This window comes from Hippoglossus stenolepis, chromosome 15 (genome assembly GCF_022539355.2).
Source record: "Hippoglossus stenolepis isolate QCI-W04-F060 chromosome 15, HSTE1.2, whole genome shotgun sequence".
Classification (NCBI taxonomy): Eukaryota; Metazoa; Chordata; class Actinopteri; order Pleuronectiformes; family Pleuronectidae; genus Hippoglossus; species Hippoglossus stenolepis.
Window position 1 is genome coordinate 13482337 of NC_061497.1, and position 22775 is coordinate 13505111.

The 22775-nt window shown below is 41.6% G+C and overlaps 1 protein-coding gene across 2 annotated transcripts in view; it reads right to left on the minus strand.

Annotated features, from left to right (window-relative positions):
* Positions 1–8754: 8754 nt before the first annotated feature.
* The window catches only part of ppm1e (protein phosphatase, Mg2+/Mn2+ dependent, 1E), a 32525-nt gene continuing 18504 nt past the window's right edge, over positions 8755–22775 (minus strand). For both annotated transcript variants that reach the window (XM_035179215.2, XM_035179217.2), the window contains exons 3-8: positions 15473–15594; positions 12791–12990; positions 12381–12569; positions 10572–10715; positions 10050–10143; positions 8755–9754 (exon numbers count right to left, since the gene is read on the minus strand). In XM_035179215.2, coding sequence (XP_035035106.2) covers positions 8823–9754; positions 10050–10143; positions 10572–10715; positions 12381–12569; positions 12791–12990; positions 15473–15594 — 1681 coding nt within the window. In that variant the 3' untranslated portion in view covers positions 8755–8822. The remainder of the gene's footprint in view (positions 9755–10049; positions 10144–10571; positions 10716–12380; positions 12570–12790; positions 12991–15472; positions 15595–22775) is intronic.

The window sequence follows — 22775 nt, forward strand, 5'->3', positions numbered from 1 at the left end:
CGGCTCCTGGCTCTTCACTCTGCTGTCAAAACAATCTGCTCAGGTTTCCCATCATTCACCTGCAGCACGACTAAACACATCTCGACTTCCTGTGAATCCTGCTGTGTGTTGTCCAACAACCCCGGAGACTGTCTGACCTGGCTGCGGCTCAAGAGGAGTCACAAGATGAATCGGAGGAAGTTCTGAGATAGTTTAAGACCAGAGGAGAGAAAAAATAGTTCCACTAGACAAACCGGTCATGGGTTTTTAACATTTTTTTTTTGTGGTTTGTGAAAGTCTATCTCGCTGGGTTGACTGTTGTTTGATGAAATTAGGAGTTTAGATGGAACAGCCTACTACTCTGTCTTATTATACTATCCCAAGAATATTTTTTCACTTACTATAACATTGTGAGATCTGGCATTCTTTGATATTTCACCATTTCCCCAGGGAATAAGGAATGGGTTTTGACAACAAAAAAGAAGACATGTGCAGGGGACTGATATTTATAAGTGTGTGAAATTTGGTGCGGCCTGAATATTTGGGGACTGTTGGGCCTTGGTGGCGATATGCGCACTATTGAGTGTCATTCATAACTGTTGACTACAGCTGTGTGGAAAAATGTTGTGGAGTAAAAAGTATTTTTTATCTCTGCAATGTAACAGAGCAGAGTATAAAGTATCAGAAAATGGAAATACTCTGCTGAAGTATTTGAGTTTCCACCACCAGCAGTGATCAATTCATCCAACTGTCTGCCAGAGAGAAAATAACCATCAAGCTGTTCCTTCAAGAATGAGTCAGTTATTTACTTCAGTGCAGAGAGGCCTCAAAAAACCATAAAAAATGTGTTTTGATGCACATGAGTAAAAAAACCGCATTGTCCATATACAGTACATGTCAATACAAGATTTTAAAGCATTTGATAGTCACAGGTATTTTTTGTTCTTGAGGCTCTGAACATCAGCACATCACTTCCAATTAAAACTGATGGATACAACAAGTCTCAGCTTTAATTTAGGTCGATTCAGGAGTTCCAGTGTGATGCTGCTCAGTTGGATTGTGATCAGGTGACTGACTCAGCCAGTCGATGAAATTCCTCCGCTTCCGCAGACGTACATACCTGAACCACCGCCATGTTTGACAGGTGGCTTTAGGTCATGAGCTGCTCCTTTTGTTTCTTCACTCTTTCCTCTTCCCATCATTTTGAAAGGGGTTGATTTTTCTTTCATCAGTCCACAGAACTTTTCAACAGAAGTACACCCGTTTCTCTTTGGATGCTGCAGCCTGAGCTTTCTGTTTTTGAGTTTCACCAGTTTGCCTCTTTTTGTGAATCCTCTGAGTCTTCTCTTGATCAATTGGCAAGGAAACATTAACGCCTACGTCATGTGGAGCATTCTTGACTCACAGTCGTAAAAAGCTTTTTCTTTACCATGCTAATGATTTTCCGGTCATCCTCATTAATGATGCTACTTAATGGGTCGTTTACCATTTCCTTGTTTCCCTGTGTAAACCTACTTATAGAACATTTTGGCAAAATTACCTTTGATACCTCTCTGATAGACTTTCCTCTGACAGCGCTAACCCCACCCCCTCAGGCTCCAGTTGTCCCAATTTACATGAAGAGAAAAAAACAAACTGACAAAGGAAAAATAGGCATCAGCCAAAGACTTGTTCTAATCTTTATATACATGATAATTAGTCACCAGTTACATTACACAAATTGATATACTACAGGAACACAGTTAATACAGGTACTCAACGTGGGTTTTACTGTTTTTTTTTGTTATATACCTATCCTGCATGTTGAATAAGAGCCAATCATGTGGCTTGTCTTCACGTCTGGAGGACAAAAAGGAGCGGACTGTTGAATTGAATCAGTCACAGCCCTCATCGGTCACATCGGCTCTTCAGACCTACATTTGAAACGCGTGCACGGGTCAAAAAACTCCAATCAATCATTTCAAATGTACACGGACGTCCAAACTGCAGGGGAAGGCCGATACGACTGAACTGTCCTGCCTCCTGTACCACGAAGAAAACTTCCCATTCATTTTTTCCACAAACGTGCAGATTAAGTTTAGATCTCAGTGACGTCATATTTCACGAGGAGGTGAAATCAGGCTGACTGATGACTTCTTGCAGGAGGTGTAGGAGTGTGTGAAGCCGCAGATTGTGACTCATACTCCTATCCTCTATGGAAAAAATGAATGGGAAATTGACTTCAGGAACTCAGCGGTTATGCTCTGTGACCTTTCGAGTATGGCTGACAACTACATCTCGCTGCATCCATCAGCAGAAGACAAACCCTCAGAGAGCCTCTTAAAGCAACGTCATTATTGCTTACAGAGAAATAGAAAAAGCTTTTTTGTGTACATAGACACACAGTGCAGATTCATGGAGGGCCCTATACTTAGACAGAGATTACAGGAGGGCAGAGCCGGACTTCTGCTCGCTTTTATTATCAGGGGAAGGAAACATCCGACTCTGAGGATCTTTTAGTGCAGGCAGCCGAGCATGAGTGAGTGAGGGTTTTCTCGAGCTTAGGTAGAGGATTTACCACGATTAAAGATGGTGAACGTCTTTATTGCTCATACAGCGACGACTTCTAGCAATTTTTAATACGATGAGTAACAGTGCACTATAACTAATTCACAGGGTTTTGGTGAGTGCAACCCACGCATCCTTGTCACTGAGCGCTGCTGTGTTACACATCCTCAGCGCTTCACTTTCTGAGCTCTGGAAGACCTGCTGTGAAACCGTCGGGGATTTAAACAAAACCAACAGTAAATCACAGGGGATGGAAAACTACTGCTGCACTGCACAGCTGCTCTGAGGCGTAGCCACAAGTACAACATGCCCCAAAGTATCGGTCAGAGCAGCACAGAAATACCACCAGTTACAAAACAAATACAATTGTATTTTGTTAGAATAATAATAATTTTAACATCTCAAGAATCTTGTAATAATGTCAAAGGACCAAGTATCTTGTTAACACGACGAAGTATCTCAAGTGGTCAATTGCAACAATAGAAGCAGCCACCTTAGCATTGTAACTTTTTGAAAATGGTGCAGACATTCATATTCTCTTCACGATATTAATTGTGATAACTTCCATCATCAGGTCAACATGTTTATTTGACCGTGACTTGGCTTATACCTGAATTCTCGTGAAATAATAACATCTCCATCAGTCTCAACTGTACCTTGCACTAGTGCTAACTATCAAATGTTAGCATGCTAGCACTCCTAACTACAAAACATTATACCTGCTTGTTAGCATTGGCACTGTGCCCAGTTTATCTTCGTTGTACATGTTTTTCTTTTACCTATAGAGTTACATGCACATCTTTTCAAGACAGAATTCTAATTTTAATGAAAAAAAAAACAACGCTACACTACATTAGCCTTTGCTTCTCGGGGACAATTGTCATTATTCACACGACCACAAGAGGCCACTAGTCTAGAAAAAAAGCAACATAGGTTGTTTTTAGAGTTTGAACGAAAACTGATATATTTTTTTGTGAGGAAAGAAAGAGAAGTTTGCGAATCTTTGAATTCATCAGCACATATTTGACCTAACTTACATATGTGCAGAAAGTGTTTTAACCTGACTATTTCTATACATTCTATCCTCAAATTGGACTACAACTGTTTCGGGGGGGTTGAACTCTTCCTCCATTTATTGTTGGAATCATGAGGTCAACGCAAATGTAACTACTCCTTTTATTTAGAAGAACATGTAGGGAGTCAGTTTGAATGGAAATCGTTGTCATTATAACAAGATCCTGAGAAAATGTTTTGTCTCCTGGTGTCATCTCTGTTTCTTTGGGGTTTACTGCCCTGTGTGTGCCATGTAAAAGATCTCATCTGTGATGTAAATGTGATGTAAATGACAAAAAAGTGAGGCCCCAACTCCACAGCAGCTCAGTTTTCTTATGTGTTCCTCATCTCGAATCAACACCTTACTCATCATCTAACACCTGCAGAGTTGGAATAAAAACCTAGAAACTACTGATATAATCTGATTGGCAAGATGCTTTTTTAAGGCTCATACTGATAATAATAATAAAAAAAAGAACTCAAAGCTGAAGATTGGAGACACAGTATTTTAAGCCGATAATAAACATCTTTAGAAATGTTCTCCCGAGATTTTAGGGTGAGAAAGCAGGGTGAAACAGCAGCTAGGCCATTATAGGACACTACAACTCTCCAGTCAATGCCAGACCAGTCCAGCGCCTTTATATACCTTAGTAGCTTTTGAAGGCAGAGGCCGAGTTCCGAGAGTGATGGCCCTCAGGCCTCAACATCATCACATCATCACCTCCACCTCAGTGTGGTGGTAGATGTTTACAGTCCAACATCTGACTGTTTAAAGTCAATATCTGAGCCATGTGTTGAGCCTTGTGGAGCATGGAATAAAACCACTGATTTATAAGACAGAATTATTATATACACTCTTCCACCAATTGCTCAACTCACAATTAGTATTCATAATATACATACACATCCATGCCCAAGTGACATAGTTGAGATGACTGTGATTTCCATTGTTTTCTGGTACTTCTCCCATCTTCTCCGCATGTCAACCAATGCCTCTAGAGACAACAACTGTATCTCTTCCACAAAGGGATCCAGTGGCTTTTTGTGTGTTGAGTGTCTGGACAGTACATTCCTCATGGCTAGATGCCCCAAAAAGAAGAACCACCCCCTAAAAAGAGTATATCACCTCACGTCGACCCACTTCACAGAGTCTTTGAGAACGTTCTGGGTCATGAGGTACATTCTGCTTCATTGACAGTCCACAGGATGGTTAGAGGAAAATCCGAGGTGAGTCTCCATCTATCAGCAAGACTGAAAACGGGAAGTTATGGCCGCATTTGTCAGGGATGACAAACCAGTACCAGTTGTTGGATAAATCACTTTTTTAAATGTCACATCTTCTCAGTGTTTCGTCATTTAGTGACATGGGCCAGGAAAGTGGAGGCACAAATAACAGATCCTGGTTATCACTAACATCCTGACATTTGGAAATTCACTGCATCAATCAAAGAAATTGGGGAATGACGGTGTTAGGGAATGTTAAGGAATAATTAATAAACGTTTGATAAACCCCACCCCTGAACAGTGATTGTCCAATCACAGCTAAGCAACCGCAACTAGGCACAGCATTGCATGTCACATCTGGTTGACCATGTCCTTGTTAGCCTTTTCCAAACCAAATACACAAGCAAAAAGAGTAAGGAAATTATTGAAGTGTGTCTGGCTTCTCTAACCGTCTGTATCACGTCTTATGGACCGTTAGCAGCTTAAGCAACTTAGGCTAAATCTTAACATTAAATAGCATTTAATTTGCTAAACACATTATTTAGTCCAATTGACTGTATAAAGATGGACGACGTGACTTCTACCCAAGGTGTCTTGATCGCCACCTGGTGGCTGCAGTATAGGTGAGTCAATGGGACATGGACCAGACTAAAAAGTTAAAGTAAATATCAAAACATTTTTTGTCAAAGATGGTTTCTGTCATTTTAGGTAGTTCTTATCACACTGATCATATGTCCAAGTGCTTATTTTCCTGGTATACTAGATTTTAATTAGTTGTTTGACGCACTGTTGCTCGAGCCCATGTATTGGCGGGACTTATTTAAAGGAGACAATAAGAAGCTAACTACCTGCGCCATGCAACATGGTGACGGGTGTAGCAACGGTAAGTAAGGGGGGTGGGGCTTAGCGAACGTCAGGTGCTCCAACAACAAATATCGCAATAAGAGGGAACAAAAGTGCGTTAAGGGTAATGTTCTTTGAAAGTGACTGGCCATCCGAGTTATGTACTTAATGTGGCACAGGCTTTGTCGGTGATATTGTTCATAGCAGTTTTCAGAGTAGATTTGTGGGATAGTTAGTCTAGTTATTCATGGTTGGATACAGTAATACTATATTGTGTATTTGAAGGAAAGTTACACGTTTAATGCAAAGTGTCTTTCCATAGATTAGTCTCACCAAGTTAACTGGGTATGGGGCTTAGCTTTAGCATTAAGGGATTACATGAAACCTTTCATAATAGTATCATCGTATAGATCAAGAGGAGGGTTATTATTTGATGATTACATACTTGTTTGTTAATTATGTTTAGATGGACTACCTACCATATCTGGTGTTAGATATATTAAAACCAATGAATATCAGCAGAGACCAGGTTTCTATGCCTCAGTCAGGCAAGAGCAGTCTTAAGAATGGCGGCATAAAGACCGAGCTTGCTAGGACTTGCTAACATAAGTGAAGTGCAGGCCTGTCAGCAGCATGTTCGACAGCACAGAGGGGGCACTCCGTTGTAGAATCTAGATCAGATCTGAGGAAAATCCAATTATAGAGACACTGTGGGGCCATGGGAGCCGGCCTCAGTGGACTACTCTGACAGAGGGAACTATCTTGGAGTTTGTGATGACTGGGATGTTTGCTGCGTAACTGTGAAGCTGTTAACACCACAACTATATGTACAGATAGAAAACTCTTGTTCTCTTGTCTCAGGCTACTAAGGCCTCCGGAAATGGGCATATTCTCTTCATGTTATCCAGAGGATTATAGCGCTACTAAATATAATAATCAACATTTTGGCAAATTCACTTGCTTGATGAGAGAATGAACACCGCTCTCGTGTCTGTACGCTAAATAAGAAGCTTCAGTCGGTATATGATTAGTTTTCTTTGAATGCACAAGCCAGACTTGTCTTCAATGGTGATATTAATATAAATTCCAATTGATAATAAATAATTAGTGAACTTGTGTGTATGGAGAGTAGGCTTTAGTAACACATATGGAAGGCACGTGTTCTGCAGCTATCCCAGTCCAACATTAAACAGTCCATCAAGCCTGCTGGAAAACGCTTCTGTTCAGTGGGTTTTGTGTGAAGGTCAATACACTTGAAATACTTGCAATAACTATGTGGCCCAATAGCAACTATATAACAAAAATATATTTTTAAATACTCCCTTCATTCCCACGTAAAACCCATTATCCCAGGGTTATATCCCCATCTGGAATACTGGAATACATTAAGCCTTTATTCAGGTAAGTGACTGATAATCTTTTATAATCAGGTGTTAAGTGCTTTTATCTGTGGACAAAATGTGGCTGGATAATGGCTGGGTCAGTGACTTTATGAGAGGGGGCAGAACAGCATGTGCCTCCAGTCTCAGAAACCAGGAGCAGCAGTTGTTCCGTCCTCCTCCATGAACTTTAGTTAACTGTGAGGGAAGAATAGCGGAGGGGACAAAGAGGGAAGCTGTGCAATTTAAGCCTAATATAATGCTAGGTCGCTGACATTCTCGACAGCTGTCTTAAGACAAAAGATGAAACGCTAATGTGTTGCCTCATACTGCATTTATACACCAGTGACAGAAAATAGAAGTAAAGAAAAATAATAAAGCTGAGTGATCATACAATCATCCTATAATAAAAATGTGTGTGAAAGGGTCAATTAACTGATGATACACAAAAGTGTGCACTTTTGGTTTCAAAGTGTTTTTCAAGGTTAAGTCTAGGCCCTTTGGCTCCACTGAAGGGAAAACTCACTGCTACTGTGCTAAAGTTAGGCCAGGTCCTTTCAACTATATGGGAACAGTTTAGTGACGGATTATTACTTTTTCAACTAAACTAGAGCTGAACTAGACAGATTCATCAGCATGGCCAATATTTTTGGTTCATATTAGCTTAGCAAATATATCAGGGCAGATGTGTGTAGTAGTTTGGGGCTGTAAAATTCTGTCATTCAGTAAATATATTCCTTGCGATTCTTTAATAACCAAATTCAAAGGCTCCTTATTAAATCTTTACTTATTAAGTACATATCATTGCTGTTGTATAGTAGGAATATTAATATCAGTGCTACCTTCAAAACTGCAGTATCGGCTAGAACTACTTTTACCTGACATCACTAAAAATGGCTAAATGATCTTGGTTCCAAAATCTGGAAGAAACCCTTTAAAGAAGAGTGGAGGGTCCTATAACACAACAATGATCATGCAGTGACATATTCAGCTATCACACAGATAGGGGTGCTAAGTTCAAGTGTTCACATAGTGTTGGCCATGTGGTGTATACTCTTCTTTCTTTCTCTGTATACTTGCTTTAAACATACATAATTTCTGTCTTGACACTGTCAAGAGTGGAGCGACCAAGCATTCAACTTTAACTAGTGTTCAGACTGAAAACAAGTGAACCTTTGCCTAAACTAGCCCTGAGGAGCTCCAGCAAGTTAACAACATGCACTGAAAGTACATTTCCCATGACAACTCTGAGTTCAGGTGACTGATTTTAAGGTTTACCTGTAGCTCCAGTTTGTTATTGCTATATGAGACTAAACTTTCTTATTCATGACAGTTCAAAAAGAGTCACACAGTTTGCTCAAGTTGAAATATTTTCAAATCTCAATCTGCACTGCCTACATTTAACTGTCTGTTCTTTTATGCTGCTTTTAAGATTCATTTCATATTCAGTCTGAACACATCTTATTAACCTGCATTTCCAGCTCAGGCTTAATTTTGACTGATCAATGGTCACAATGGAGTGGATCTAGCTTTGCACTTTACCTACAGCATTGAGGAGCAGGTCCTGTGCTCAGTGGGCCAGCTAACATTTGGTAACATTTTGGCTGAGGACAGTGAGCACCACTCTTCTGACAGAGAATCAATAATCACATGACAACTGCAGGAGCCACAACTACCTACTATCAAAGAAAGACCTGTTGTTGAAGGCAGTGGTGGGTGGGTGGGTGGGTGGGTGGGCTGAGGGGCATGGAGCCGGACTGAATAAATGAAGGAGATGGTTTGGTTTGGGTCACCTCTTCAGATGGGGGCATCATTGGGCAGGTGAGGCACTGCCACTCCAGGCCTACAGTTGGAGTAGCGCTGCATGTGGGGCGGCAAGTTACCAGATGGTAATAGGCCTAGCTTCTCCCTAAATCTGCCTGGCCACCTCCGGCCCAATTGGCGTCTATCAGAACCAAGCCTGCGGCTTTTCCTCACTGCCTGGCCTAAAAGTATGGCTGTCTGGGGCCAGAGTGGGTCCGTAAAGCTAGAGATGCTAGACCCCTGAAAAGGAATACAGGAACCGCGCCTCACTGGGCGTTCTTCTCTGTAGATGTGGGAGGCTGTAAAGAGGTCGGAACTAAAGCCGGAGCAGGGCTGCCGTGAGCCCCCTGTCAAGGAGATATGGCCCTCAAGTGATGGCCCAAGCAGGCTGAGGCTAGTTCTGTCCGTCAACGAGTCCGTTCGGTCTTCATAGCTGAGGTCAGCAGGGGCCGAGCACTGCTGTAGGGGCCATCCCCCACGACTCTTCCCCCCAATGTCCGCAGTGCTCCCTCCTTCACCACCACTGCGCTCTAACCTGGCTGTCTCATCTTCGTCCTCCTCTTCCCGTTCCGCCTCCTCCACCTCCGCTACTTCCTCTTCCTCCACCTTCCCCTGTACAACACCCTCCTCCTCGTCCTCGGTGCTGGTGGGTTGTAGGGAGCGAGGGTCCCGCAAAAAGACCACTATGACACTGATATTATCACTTGAGCCCGCATCACGAGCAGAGGCCACTAGCTTGTGGGCTACCATGGTAGTGTCTCCAGAGTTCTCCTCGAGGTGGTCGCTGACCACCCGCACTGCCTCATCTGAATTCACTGTGTCCCAGAATCCATCACAGGCCAGAATCAGGTAGTCTTCTGAACCATCCAGTGGGAAGATATCATGGTCTGCATCACCACAGATGTAGGGTTTGTGCTCTGAGTCCCCTGTCAACATAGGCAACAGGTGAGGTCCTTCTTAAACCAGCATTTATGACAGCAAAGTTTACAATTTTCATTGTCATTCAGACAGACATCTTAATTTTTTAAGTGAACATACATTTTCAAAGCGACTACCTTCACATGCTGAATATTTATAATTCTTTCTGATTCAACTTCTGAAATATTTCAATGAAACATTTTGGAGCAAACGTGATAAAAGGCATGAAAAATCAAATATCACAGTCTAGTGTACTAATATACTACATGTGGTACAGAGTATTTGACTGTAGTAATCCTTTACCTATTGCTCTGGATACAGACAGACTGCCATTAACCCTCCATGTGCCAAACCAGATCACACAGCCTCCCAGAGCCTCGATCCTCTGCTTCTCATCCTGCAGAGAGACACAAAGCACAACTGGCTTTAGTGGTCATAATGGTGATGACGGTCACATGGTACATCCTGCTATTTCCTGGAGCAAATGACTCAGAATGGTGCTTTACCTCTCCCTGATGTGTCTAATAGTCTACCCAATCACACTCTTAAAAAATAAACTACCACATATGGTGTTTTTGAGTAGACGACACAAAATATTTTTGACTGAAAATGTACAATGAACAAATATTCGAAAAGGCAGGAAACATCCCGGAACAAAACGTTGAATGATGTTCCCAGATTGCAATAGGAAAACATATCATACTGTTTTATTGTGTACTGAATATTTCTGGATTCAAGATTCACCACTATGTGCTCTGGTTCTTCATCTCAATCAAGTGGAAATTATAGATTTGTGAAGATATGTGTGTATGTGTGAATGGCTACCTCTCTGTCTGGTTTATGTGGTTTCATCAGCTCCACGGGCTGTCCTTTCCTGACCAGCATGACCTGGGAGTCTCCCAGCCAGGCCACATACAACGTCTGGCCCCGCAGGAACGTCACCACGCCTGTCGTGCCACAGCGCAAGTGCTGCCAAACACAGACATGTTTCTTACAGAGTTCAAGTCACAAGCTGTATATTTGCGAAATTGCTGGATGATGGAAAAAATAAAGAGTGGGGGTGATTGGGAGGAGTGGCCTGTCCAATTTGAACCTGAGTGGTGCTTTGTTGTCGGACTACTGCGCTAGTAATTGATTGGCCACAACATAAACCATGTTTGGGCAGAAGTTTGTAGGCGCCTCTTGTGCAGCAACCTGAGAGCCTTAAGCTGAGAAAGGAGGTCTTTTGGGCCTGTTTGGTGCAAGGGTCTTCTGAAACAGGAGATCAGTACCAGCAGGCCAGTGGGATAATGGAGGTGGTGGTACCAGATGCCAAAAACATGTGCGAGTGTTGTGTTGTGGCCATGGAGCAGGACTTTCAGTTGGCCTCAAGGAAATTCTGGCGAACCATCAAATGACTCATGAAGGGAAAGCAGGATTTAGCCCCGGCTATGTATAGCAGAGGAGATGAACTGCTAACTCTGATTGGGATTAGGGGTTTATTAACTGACTTTGAACACTTTAAGGGACTTTTAAATCTGAAAAACATGCCCTCTAAAGATGAGGCTGGGTTTGGAGCAAACCTTATTTATATTTCTAGTGGTCAAGAAGCACATCAGTGGCAAGGCAGTAGGTGTGGATGAGATTCTCTATGAGATGCTTAAGTGTAGGGCTGTCTTGGCTGACATGTCTTTCAATGTCGCATGAAGGTCGGGGACAGTGCCTGTGGAGTGGCAGACTGGGGTGGTAGTTTCCAAAATTAAAACGTGAGGCTGGAAAGTGTGCTCTAATTATCGGGGTATCACACTGCTCAGCCTCCCTGGGAAAGCGTTTGCCAAAGTGCTGGAAATGAGGCTGTGACCGATTTTCAAACTTCAGATCCAGAAGGAGAGATGCAGATTTTGACCTGTTGATAAAAAAATTGACCAACTCTTTATCCTTGCTGTAGGGTAAAGAGTTGAAGTTGGTTACTGTAGGGGATGTTGGAGTTTACACATTGAGTCTGCATTTGGACCAAGTCCCTCAGGGGGTCTTGTAGAGGCTACTATGGGAGTATGCCCCAAGAGAAGGAGTTTTTAGGTATCTCAATTTTTTGTTCATGATTGAGGGAAAAATGGAGAGTGGGATTGACAATTGAATTGATGCATCATTAGCATTAAGGCAGACGGTGTACCAGACCATTGTGGGGAAGAGGGAGCTGAACTAGAAGGCAAAACTTTCAATTTATCAATCAAACCCTGACCTGTGGACATTGGCGGCTCAGAGATAGGATAAGGAGCTCAGACAGGGACATCCAACTGGCAGGAGACTATGGGGTGGAGTCAGAACACGCTAGACAGATTATTTATCTCATCCGGCCTGGGTAAACCTACGGATTCCTCCCTTGCTTGGAAAAGGGATGTCTGCTGTTAATTGCCTTGCTTAACCTCCTGCCATCAAGACCCAACTCCAAATAAGTGGCAAAAAATGGAATGATGAATGTAGTACGGCATAGCATTACTAGAAGTATCAGCAGAAGAAGTTTCAGTAACAGTATCAGTAGAAGAGATAGCAGATGCAGCAATAGTGGGAGTACTAGTAGTAGTTTACTGCTTTTGATGATCAACAGGTTTACACTGGTCACTACTCTGTTGTTTAAAAAAGGTATTTGATTACCTCTCTTTTTGCCTTTTTTACAAAGCGTTCGTCAGTGACTTTGAAGGCTTTGCAGAGCGCCTCGATGGGGTCCTGGTTGAAGGACTCCTGATGAACTAAGTTGACGTGGAGGTGATTGGCAGCATAAATGGCGGCATCCACACCACCATGACCGTCAAACACAGCAAAGAAAGCTTGTTCTTCCTGATCCTGAGAGACAATACATGACAGGGTTAGGGTCAGTGGGATCATGTGCTGTAAGAGTAACCAGAGATCCTTGTTAACTGTAAAACAAATTAAAATAATCTACATTTTGAAAAACTGTAAAATCGGCTTATAATTGTTAAGAGATTAATACTAGAAAGTTGAATAAATGGCTTTAGAGGAGAGTGTGGTAAATGCTCAGAGGATTGTGGTTAATTCGTGTCTACCTGAATGTTGAAGAGTGCGTTGAAGTCAGGGATGATGACATGCTTGTCCTCCATCTTGCGCCTCATGTTCTTGATGGCGTGGATGGAAGTTTCGTAGTATGGCTGTGGACGGCGGCGGAAGGGCAGCTCCTTCAGCCAGAGGCAGCACATCTCAAACAGTCTATTAAACACCAGCCGGGCCAGCTTCACAGCCTCCATCACTGACACACACACACACACACACAAACACAGTTGGTCTACATGCATCTTATTTGTATATATGAAAACTAAGTTATTTCCGTATGTTGTGAGGTTTCCAGTGTGGGACCTGTGTGTGACTGACCAATAGAGGGCACATGCTCTTTCTAAAAGGAAACTGCAAGGTACAATCATGAAAACCAGAACATTTTCAGATACAAATTTCATGCTTGTGCTTTCTTATTTTTTCTCCAAGTAGAACACAGGCACATTGATTTACAGGCAAGATATATGTTTGTGTATGTGTAGCGATCCAAAACATGCAATAATTTCACTTGGAATTTGAGAGCAATGTAAGAATTTTAAGGCAACTCAGATGAGTATGAGAAAAATCCCCTTTCCCAGTGGAAATTGTGCCGTTATGGAGGCAAAAAGCTCAAAGGATGTTTAACTTTTTCAGACAGGCAGATGAAAGGAAACCATCATTGAGATATAGCACAGAGTTATACAGTCGTGAGTGGAACAGATATGAGCCCAGAGCTTTTTCAGTAATAACCAAGACACAGACGGAGAGCACACGGGCTTGACCTACTAATGCTAGCTGCAGGTATAATAGTCTACTCTCCCTGTGCTGTTGTCTGCTATCGCATGTTTGGTTTCAGTGAGACAGAGGGTAAGAAATACACAGAGATAAAGTGTCTAGCTTTTCCCTCACCACTGCACCTTCTAAAAGTACATATACTTAAAACACATCCCAATCCTGAACTTCACTCTGTTCAGCTTCTCCCCACTCATGCTCCACATGGAGGTGTTTGTGCACTGCATCTGAAATCAAGGACTATCCATAACACCTTGGAAAGAGTCGAGGGAAAAGACACAACAACAATTACACAGTAGAGTGGGATCAGGCAACATCAAACAGGATGTGATCGGCCGTTACGCAACACGAGAAGTTCTTTGAGAAAGCACACACAGAGACGTGTGGAACAGTTTGAGCTGTGAGTTTGAGTCCATCAAAATTCAAGCGCGCCACACAATGAAAGTCTTGATAAGATGGTGAATAAAACACAGTGTACTGGCAAAGACATAAGAGATAATATTCATCCAAGAGTTGGGTGTTTTAATTTTGATATGACGTGAGAAAAACAGCAAACATGGCTCTTTAGCTAAGCATTCAGACTTTTAACTTAGAACTTAGTTGAAGCACGTTTGGTAGCGATTACAGACTCGAGTCCTCTTGTGTATGATTTGACGAGAATGTCCTCTCGTTAAAAATTACCACATAGGTCCTCAGCAGCTTATTATAACCCATAATTATGTAAGGAAGCCTCTAGCAGCCATGATAATTGTGACAGGAGCAAATAAGGAGGAAGTTAGGAGGAGGGTTGTGGTAGACTTGGGGATGATATTGTACACCTGGTTTGGGGGATTTTCTAACATTCAGATCCTAGCAGGCTCTGTCAGATAGGATAGGGACCATCACCGGACAGATATTTTAAGCTCTTTCTAGAGATATTCAATTGGGATAAACTCATGGTCCTTCACAGAGTTGTCTCTATGTCCTGTGCTGTCTTGGCTGTGTGGTTTGGGTCGATGTCATGTTGGACCTTCAGCCCAGACTGAGGCCCTGAGCGTTCTGGATGAGGTTTTCATCAAGCATATCTCTGTGCCTAGCATCCTTCTGTTTTCCCTCAACCCTGACTAGTCTCCCTGCCACTGAAAAACACCCCCACAGCATGAGGCTGCCATCACCATCCTTCACAGTTGAGATGGTATTTGGCAGGTGATGAGCGGAGCCTTGTTTTCCTCCAGACATGACGCATAGAACTGAGGCCAAACTTTGAGGAGAAGCTTCTGTCTAGTCGCTCAGCCTTAAAGCCCACATCTGTGAAGTTCTGTATGGATGGTTGTCTTCATGTGGGTTTCTCTGTCTCCCCTAGTTGTTCAGTTCGGTTGGGTGACCAGCTCTAGGAGGTCTGTTTGATTGAAGCATTATGGAGGTCACTGTGCTCTTAAGAACCTTTAATGCAGCAGAAATCTTTTTTGTAGTCTTCCCCAGATCTGTACCTCGACACATTCCTGTCTCTGAGCTCTACAGACAGTTCCTTCACCCTCATGACTTGTTTTTTTCCTCCAATATCTGACCTAAATATCAAATGTCATCGCGACATAGCTATTAAAATTAGCAATTCAATTAGGATTCACGTAGAAATTCTACTTCTGCTTGGTCATTATGGATTACTGATGAAGACGCATGGTGGATGTAGTATATCCGACTTATAGCCGTGACTATACAGTACTTTGGAGTTGATTCCATGCCCTCTAGTGGTCAAATACCACTTAATGCAGTTCTGCTGGGGAGAAGTGGGACAAAGCCCTGGAGGTTACATGACTGTGTATGTGTACGGGATGACGTGAGAGAGTGAGACCTAATTTGTCTGTACCTCTCTCTGTGTGTGTGTGTGTGTGAGTGTGAGTGTAGTCAGAGCCCCCCCGAGGACTCACGTGGTAGTGGGTCAGCTCCATCTTCAACAGTCTTATTGACGTGGTGGATGGAGAGGTCAGTCTGCAGGAGGCTGTCTGCTGTGGCTCTGGCCAGAGCTGCAGCCAGGGAACACGGACAGTTACTGTGGAGAGGAGAGACGACACAGTTATGAATGGGGCCAAAATTATCTGATGTGGAGAGCGACAGTGTCTTCATATGTGACCGGTTTAATCGTAGAATAAAGGAAACACCAAAACAAGAATATCAAAAAATATATTATCAGTTGCTTAAGCAGATGTATTTTCTTCTTGGAGCATGTTAAATAATACAACAGTTCTATTTGAGTGCAGCGCTCGATCAACACATCTGGCAGGAGCTGTGTGTGCATCTGTGTCAGAGGAGTCTGTCTCCGCTAAAGGTTAAGGTGCGTCAGGGAGGAGGAGGAAGTATAGAAGGAGGCAGAGGAGGAGGAGGATGAAGAGGGGGTCGTTTGAAGGACTGAAGGCCTGTTGTACGTGAGTCACTAAGACAACTAGGTCACCTTCAGATACAGGTAACCATGGTAACCCAACTTCTGGATGCTTTTGAATTAAAGAAAACCTGAACTAATATAGTTTAACGGTCTTTATTCAGGAGTGAGGGCCAAAGTTTACTTTAGAGCAGTGGGAAATATGAATATAACGAAGTATGATCTAAATAAACACCAAAATGTTTATTCTGTTATGTCCTGGACAAAACTGCAGCCAGGTTAATTGGAGGCTCTTGATACATGTTCAATGCTACAAAATGTTTTCACTAAATCCAATACGATGTTTCTGGAATTTGTTCGACTTGCCCAAGCTGACCTAGTATATTCTGGCTCATATTAATTAAAGTATATCCGTGTGCCAGATGAATCCTCACAGATATACTCAGAGCAACAGTACCATGCTAGATAATATCCTGAACACCATAAACAGTCATTACACTGTTTAATTTACCCAAATTAATGATCTGAAGTACAACACAGGGAAATGTTCTACAATTAAATAGTGTGAAAGCACCGCTGTGGCTCCTTAGTTAAATTACAAGGGTTTAATCAATGAGCAGCAAAGCGGATTTTAATGTATGACCCAAAGGCTGGTTCATTTTTAAAAGGATAATTACAAACCTGGATCTAAGGGGTCTACGTCTTTGAGCATTGTGTTATATAACGGGCACGAGCAGGTGAGGTCTTGTGAAACATCCACAGGACCTTAGCGGAATTAATTCTATCTGTGTTGCAAGAGAACAATCTAGAACAAAAGAGGACGTAACACAAACAAAAGTGCTAATTCATAGAATAAAATAATCACTTCAATAATATAAAAACACTGAACATCACTGTTTTTTAGAAAAGCATAGAAAATCATACATTGAAATGTATTTACTACCCTCACAATATTGGCAACAGTTAAGTAAGCATCAGTCTAATCTGAATTCACGTAGGATTTCAGGGGGTTTTGTAATGATCTAATTATAATTTAAGACAACATGCACACAACACAGACTAAAAACATTAATTTTCCACACGCATATAACCTTTTGTGGGTTTTTTATGTATATCCTTTTCCCTAGTAGGTGCCAGGTACGCTTACATACTGCTAATGGTCTTGGCCTTTGAAATGTCAGGTGCCATATTGTATTGCTTTTACTACAGACAACAACAGACAACAATAAACTGTAGTTCCCCTTTATATAGGAAGTTATAATTTGCCTCTCTCCTTTTTCTCTGCTGGCTATGTTGTAGTGTTGGAAAAAGCTAAAACACAACAGGAAGTATTGCTCTCGCCATGGCAACCAAGGTAACTAGAAATAACTTCAGTGACGATGGTTTGAAAGAAATAGTTAAATAAATAACTCATTTCCATCCTGACATTACAGAATATTAACAGACACTCTGACACATTTTCTCCCGACCAACAGCAGAGCTCCTCTCTGTACGTTACAACAATCGCTCAGTGATGCAAAGTAAAACATAATTTACTGGTATTAATATGCAGTCTAGTTAATGACATGAGGTCACAGGCTTTTGAGTTTACAGCTGATATGAAAAAGTGTTCTTGTTATGCTTATTCGGTCTCTATAGCCTGTGCTTGTGTTAATTACCTGACGTAAGAAATCTGTGTGGTTTATCAGTGGTTTATAATTGTGCTTTATAAATAAATATGCATACTAATGAAACAATAAGATAAAAGAGTATGATTTTTGCCAAATTGTAATAAATCGTTTACCCCTAAATTGTTTTGTATTTGAGCAAGATGAAAACAATGGACCATGCAGCTGCACTAATGTCAACAGATCAACACAGTCTTGGTGGGTTGCACTGGCCTGCTGGTCCGATTAATTCATTATTCACTGGCTTCCTGTCACTTCCCCAGCGTTTGAGTCCATATGTTTAATCAGGAGGATAAATAAGCTTCTACAGCCAATTAGAGTCAAACTAAAACTGAGGTTCCCCCACAGCTTCACAGAAACACCTGCCCGTTAGCTCACTGTGCTGATGTGTTATTTCCTATTGTCTCCAGGAAGAGGAGTGACACACACACACACATTGAAGTCCACTTTGACAACAGACTTGACTGGAAATGCAACACAGAGGCTGTTTGCAAGAAGGAAAAGAGCAGATTCTGCTCTAAAAAAATGGTTGAGAAGCTTGAGTATTGTCCTTTTCCTTTAACATATTTTTAACTTGTCAATCTGTTCTATGAGATATAATATAAATAATTACATTTCAGAAATCAAACACTGAACATGCAGTCCTGTAGAATATTTAAATAATCTGCATCTTATACAGGGAGATTGTCCTTTTCTCTTCTCTGACTCATTTGCGCAGTTGAAGTTATCTGGTCCAGCAATATGTGTATCCAATGTTGTAATCCCTCTCCTCTCCTCTAGAACTACTTTCTCGTCAGGTCCTTCAGATTTTATTCTCAAACTGGGTCAAGGGCTAGAAGCATCAGGAACACAGTCGTTAAAGCATGGCCCCATATAGCAGTAACCATAGCAACCTTCTGGGTAAACCTCTCCTTGAAAACATGGAAGCTCTGATAGTCAAATATCTTGTTCTACTTCTTGAGGGGCTGAAGACAAATTATGTAACAAATCTAATTGTGAAGTCATTGCATGAATTTAATCAGCACATTGCAGAACGACCCTGTGACCCCCTCTGTGCCCTCTGTGTGGACGGAGTGGGTGTTTCTTTTTTTCAGACAGAGTTAATATCCGTATGGAGGAAGATAAATCCTCATATTATTTTCAGTTGACTTTAGTTTTTGCTTTCCCACAGACTTAGGACTATTGGATTTTGTGCCCCATCTAATATACTGGAATTGAAATTTGCAGTTTGAACTGACAAACTATGTCAAAGCACATTCACTATGGGTATGTTGATTTAACCTTTTAAATCTTAGATTCAGAGCTAAGTAAATACATCTCTGATATGCTGCTGCGTTATGAACAGTCTAAAGCTCTCAGATTGTCTACTGCAGTAAGTCCAAGAAATCTGCCTAACTCTCAATGATTGACTGTAATTAAAGATGGGCAACATGTTTTCACTCCCTCCCATTGTACAAAAGTGAAGCCAAAATTTCCTGGATATGAGTGACTGCATCTAGGACTCGTGATGTCATTTGGAGCCAGAGTCTGTGCTGTAGTGATCGCGGAGTGGAACTACGGTATCAAGGTCCTGCTGAGATCTGTATTGGAGCAGGTAAAGTCAGTCTCAGCTGTCAATCATGACATTTCACCATCAAATAACTAATTAAAACCAAACTTACTTGAAAAATGAACACTTGAACAAACATTGTCTGATACCTACAATTACAGAAAGCATCTTCTAAGTAAAATTAATTCAAGGTGTATTTAGATTTTTTTAGTTTGGCCCTCGTCCCATATGCTAACATGGAGGAGGCAGGTTTGGTGACCCATGACCTATACTGCAGGCAGCCACCAGGGGACAATCAGGATGATTTGGCTTCACTAAGGGAGCTTTCATATCATCCATCTCTCTATGGTTTAAATCAGGACTCCACTGCATAAATTTAAGCGTGTTTTTTCATATCTAGTGCTGCACTTCCCGCCGCTGTTTACTACATTATAAAACATGCTAAAAACATGTCAAAATACTGTATATGGAGCAACTGAGAGTGCACGACAGATAAAGAAGAAATGACGACAGAATGAGGAGATGTAAGCAGGGTCTTTATGTCCGTGTTTGATCATCAGCAGTGTCCTCTCCTCCATGTTTCCATTCATAGAAATTCTCTACATTCCCCCCTCTCTCTGTCTCTCCTCTCCTCACTCGTTCCACCACTGGCAGCCCGTTGGGGGTGGATGCTGAGCCGCAGAGCTCTGATTGGCTGCAGGTAACGCAGGAGAACGCGCGGCGCACCAATGGCAGCTCCCGGTGGCTTGTGCATCACAGTGAGGTCATGTGAAGCGGAGGAGGATTAAAGGAAAGCTTAATCTCGGTTCACACCATCACACTGCAACAACACGACTCACTAGATAAATGACCAGCGCCGGTTTAACTGGTTGGACTGGACGTTAGAGTCACTGATTCATGATGAAGAGAGTCTTGTCTTGTCTTTCACACAGCATTCAGTCTATATGTACATGCATTGCTCTTATTTCTCAGGCTTTTCTTCCTGTCAACCTCCTAATCTTTATGAAATCCATGTTTCAATGGGAACATTTGAAAATAGCATATATGTCGCTCACTCACATATAGAGCCCAGATAATCCAGCACAACAGAACAGACACTAACATAAAGGGAGTAAACTCCTCTCTGGTAGTGTCAATAACCACTTTCCTATTTAACTTAAGCCCTCTGCTTTGGATTTGGATATTTAGCCTTTCCTTGGTGTTTTGATTCTGTGACATTTTACATTCTGGTTTGGTTTCATTGTTGTTGTTTTGTGAGGATCCAAGGAAGACTAGTGATTTAACTGATGAATATGAAGATTTGTGTTTCCTTTCACCTTAACCTGAGCCTCAACACGTCCCGGACCTCAACCGGTTGCTTCTCTTACACCTAATCAGGACCAAAACTACACCAAGACACTAAAAACAAGGTGGACGCAGCAGAAACCACAATTTGAAAGTAAAGGAACCACTAACAACTGTGGAAGGTCAGTGCAGATAAATAGAAAGCTTTGGTCATGTCTCATTTTTTACATGTAGACAAAGATTTTATAGATCATTTATTCATTGGCAGTTCAAATACTGAGGACTCTGATGGTATTTTTGTACTTGAGAGAGAATTTTACTATACTATTATACTACAGTAATATACATAACATCGGTTCAATCTTCATCTGGGAAATGTGTCAATCATAAAAAAGATGCCACCTGAAGCAAAAAGCAAACCTTAGATTTGTCAAAACAAAACAGCTTTAAATTGCACAAGCGTCTTATCTGATTATCGAATTTGAACTTCCCTGCATGGTCACTTTTAATGCTTCTCTAAACTATAGGTCTGGCCATTAACACACTATATTTTTGATGCAATCCAATACAACATCTCTGCCATAAATTCTTCCTTAACACAGATAATTACGTTCAGGTTTGATTGACGCTGTCAGAGAGGTCCAAGTTTAACTGGCCTATGTTTTTATTATTGAGGTTGTAGTGGAGGTGTTTTACTAGACTGTAGTACTAATATTTCTAATTCTCTCCCACTCTTTTGTGTATAAATGGGAAAGCAGTAGAAACAGCCTGGCAATACAACCTGCTCCTGAGTGTAAAATGTGCCCAAGCTACAGCTGCGGCTGTGGATAAAGTTTGGAGTTGAATGTAGCTGAATGTTTGAGTCAGCGGTGATTACTGCCTGCTCCCATGGTCCTTACCACAGTCTGGTGTTGCTTTTGTTCTCTGCTGTGCTCTGCGCTGCGGCTGTGTTTAGCTACGATCACGCAGGGAGCTTTGACAGGCTGCTCGCCGTGATAAAACCGGAGAGCTCTGAGTGTATGTGTGAGCAGATGACTCATGCATGCAGCCATGATTTTTTTCTATTTTTTTAACCATTGCTTTTCTACAAGCTCGTTCTTTTCCTACAGAATTAGCTCCGGAGTCGAACAACAAGGTTGTTTCCATAGCAACACAGAAGCAAGTGACTGACAGTCAATAGTGTCAGTCGTCCTGTTGCCAAACCCACAGAACGAGCTCCCACTTCATTATGCTAAATATTGAACCTTTTCCGTGCCAAGCTGAGGTGAGGGTGTAGATTCACTGGAACTCAAACAGCTCTTTTTGATATGTTCTGCCTCGGGCCCCCATCCCTTGTACCGGGCATTCCTCATATTAAACCTGGAACGCAGCTCGGCCTTTTTCTGGGAACAGAGAGAAAATCCTCAGGTGACTCCCAGCCTCACACTGGGTACTTGTTTTTATCAAATTTTCCAAAAGAAATTTTGAATTAGTGGCTTTTAAACGGCGACTGTTACATGAACACAGTATTCTCAAGAGGCTGGAACAGGATTACATAATACAAATAGGGCTAGTAACCCTTAAATCCTTAAATCATGCCATTGCGGCTTCTCCCTTGAGATGGCTTTCAAATGACTTTGATGAATTAATTTGTCTCCTCAGTCCACACACACCATGTGGCGCTTTAGTCTGTTGCCGGGCTTTCTGGCACCTAATTGTGAGTGGCAAGAATTCACTGATGCTGCATCTGAACTGCTGGAGCCTCTGATAAATCGCTTTTTTAAGATAAATAATTATATTTTACTTCAAACCGTCATTCATAATAATTGTCCATTTAAAATATTATAGATTTAACTGAATTTGTTGACTTATTATTAAAAACCCTTCATGTAAGTCTTTGAAATCCTCCATATTTTTCTAAAAACACAGCTGGGCACTGGGGTTTTACTCAAGTAAGAGCAAATGCTGTATTTGTTGGGGACTATTTTCAGCCATGGATTAAGAATCATTTGTTTTCCCAGTATTTACAGAGCAGAGAAGAGATCTATTTGCAATAAATAAATCATTTCCCACATGTAAACTGGTGTTTTAAAAAAAAAAAGTGTGGTGGGAATGTGTGAGTGTCAGACTAGCTTACACACATTCACACTCGGAGCCACTACTAACAGTTTGCCTGAGGACCCGAGAACAGCTGAAAATGTTGATATCTCTAAACGGAGACTTAAAATCTTTGGCCTAATTTTTCTGTTATGCCCATAATTCCACAACAAAAAGTCTGTTGTATAGTGTGACAATGTTTGGTTAAGTTTAGGCACTAAAACAACTAAGTTAGCTTTAGGGAAATATTGCTATCTATAATTTGATGTTTTAGTTAA